Source organism: Lagopus leucura, unplaced genomic scaffold (genome assembly GCF_019238085.1).
Source record: "Lagopus leucura isolate 7727_CA_CO unplaced genomic scaffold, USGS_WTPT01 2940-0_obj-0_obj, whole genome shotgun sequence".
Lineage (NCBI taxonomy): Eukaryota > Metazoa > Chordata > Aves > Galliformes > Phasianidae > Lagopus > Lagopus leucura.
Window position 1 is genome coordinate 1 of NW_024965127.1, and position 2,528 is coordinate 2,528.

Here is a 2,528-nt window from a genome sequence, read left to right on the forward strand (position 1 = left end):
GGGATATGGGGGGGGGGGATGGGACACAACGGGGCACGGTGGGTCTCTATGGGGCACAGTGGGGCACAATAGGATCCAATGGGGCACAGTGGGGCACAAGAGGACCGTATGGGGCATAGTGGGGGCCTGTGGAGCACAAGAGGATCCAATGGGGCCCCATAGGACCCAATAGGGCACCCTATGGGGCACAGTGGGGGTCTATGGGGCACAATAGGATCCAATGGGGCACAGTGGGGCACAGTAGGAGCCTATGGGGCACAGTGGGGGCCTATGGGGCACAGTAGGATCCAGTGGGGCCCCATAGGACCCAGTGGGTCCCATAGGACCAATGGGGCACTCTATGGGGCAGCCTATGGGGCACAGTGGGGGCCAATGGGGCCCCATAGGAGCCAATGGGGCACCCTATGGGTCCGCCCCACACGTCGCGCCCCCCGTCCCGGTTTCAGGCTACGCGCGGGTGCTGCTGGCCGCCATGTCGGTGCTGCTGATGCCGAGCTCCCCCCTCCCCGCCGCGCTCTGCTACGGCCTCAGCGCCGCCATGGACGCCGTGGATGGAATGGCGGCACGGTGGCTCGATCAGGGTGAGCGGGACTTCCGGGATGGGGGGAACTTCCGGGACGGGACGGGCTTCCGGGGATCGGAACTTCCGGGAGGGGCTTCGGAGGGGGGAGAGGGGGTTGGGGCTTCAGGGGGGGCTTCGGTGATTTCCGGAACGGGTGGGGCTGCAGAGGGGACTTCCGGGGGCGGGGCTTCAGGGGCTTCGGAGGAGAAAGGGGGCGGGGCTTCTGGGGGGATGAGGTGGGGGAGGGAGGGGCTTGTGGTAGGGGCGGGGCTTCAGGTGCCCGGGAATACAGGAAGGGGCGGGGCTTCGTGGAGAGGGTCTCCCGGGCGAGGGAGGAGCTTCGGTTTGGTCTTCCGGAAGGGGCGGGGCTTCAGTTGGCTGGGACTTCAAGGGAGGAGGGAGGGGCTTCAGGGGCGAGTGCGGCCTTTGACCCCCTGAACTTGTGACCCCTGACCTTTGACCCCAGGTTGCCATTCGGGTGCCACGCTGGGCATCCTGACAGCCCCCCCACGACAGCACCCCCCCCTCGATTTCCTGACCCCTTCCCCTTTACGACCTTTGACCCCTGACCTTTGCCCCCAGGCTCTCGGCTGGGCGCCATGCTGGACATGCTGACGGATCGCTGCTCCCTGCTGTGCCTGCAGCTCAACCTGGCCCTGCTTTACCCCAGCGCCGCCCCCCTGCTGCAGCTCAGCGTCTGCCTCGACGTCGCCAGCCATTGGCTGCACATGCACACGTGGGCGGGGCTTACCAGGGAGAGGGCGGGGCTTAGAGGGGGCGGGCTTTGTGGATGGGGAGGGGCTAAAAGGGGGCAGGGCTTGAGGAGGGGGTGGGGCAAGATTTGAGGGCAGCCATTGGATGCGTGTGTATGTGTGGGTGGGGCTTAAAAGGGGGCGGGGCTTAAAGCGGGGGGCGGGGCTTAGAGGGCAAGGGTTGGGAAAAGCGAAGCCAGCCATTGGCTGCACGTGTGCATGGGGGCGGGGCTTAGGGAATGGGCGGGGCTTAGAGGGGGCTTTGGATTAGGGGCGGGGCTTAGAAAAAGGGGGGTTGGGTTTAAAGAGTGCCGGGTTTAAAGGGGCTGGGCTGGGGAAAATTGGCTGCAGCCATTGGCTGCAAGTGCGCACGTGGGCGGGGCTTAGCAGAAGGGGGCGGAGCCCCATGGGTAGGGGCTCAGAGAGGGGGCGGGGCTACAGAATGCATGGGGCAATGAGGGCAGGCCAGCCATTGGCTGGGCGTGCGCACATGTGGGCGGGGCTTGGGGAAGGGATTGGGTCCTATGGGGGGCGGGGCTTGCGAGAGGGGGCGGGGCCTGTTGGGATTGGTTGAGATGGTGGCATCTATTGGTCGTGCGTGTGTAGGGGGCGGGGCCTCGAGGGGGCGGGGCTTGGGGAAGGGGCGGGGCTTAGGAATAAGCCACGTTAAAGGGGAAGGGGGCTGCTTTGTGGGAGGGGCTTAGTGGTGGTGGTGCTGCGTGGAGGGGGCGGGGTGAAACAGGCTCCGCCCCCTTCATGTTTTCTCTACGTAGGACGACGTTGGAAGGGGGCGAGAGCCACAAAAATGTGGGGCAGGGGGAGAATCGACTGCTGCAGCTCTACTATGGGCATAAGGTGGGTGTGGGGCGGGGGGGGGCAGCTGTGGGGCTGAGGAGGGCGGATGTGGGGCAGGAGGGGCAGATATGGGGCAGTGAGGGCTGATATGGGGGCAGCTATGGGGCGAGAGAGAGCAGACGTAGGGCGGAGGGGCGCAGTTATGGGGCTGGGGCGGGGAGTTATGGGGCTGGGGGGGCAGATATGGGTCGGGGGGGCGGTTATGGGGCAGCCCCATAGCTGTGTTGTCCCCGTCTGCCCCATAGGCGCTGCTGTTCACCGTGTGCGCGGCCAACGAGGGTTTCTTCTGCTGCCTGTACTTGGAGTTCTTCTATGGGGGGAGCGGGGGTGAGTGGGGGGCCGTGGGGGGGGGGGGGGGG

General features: G+C 66.3%; 1 protein-coding gene across 1 annotated transcript; it reads left to right on the plus strand.

Annotated features, from left to right (window-relative positions):
- Positions 1–64: 64 nt before the first annotated feature.
- CDIPT (CDP-diacylglycerol--inositol 3-phosphatidyltransferase) lies at positions 65–2,496 on the plus strand (the record flags this gene model as incomplete). The annotated part of the gene is made up of 4 exons (XM_042892400.1): positions 65–581; positions 1,145–1,298; positions 2,088–2,169; positions 2,415–2,496. Coding segments are annotated over exons 1-4 (571 nt in total), but the record flags the coding sequence as incomplete, so codon positions are not given.
- Between the last annotated feature and the right edge of the window lie 32 nt (positions 2,497–2,528).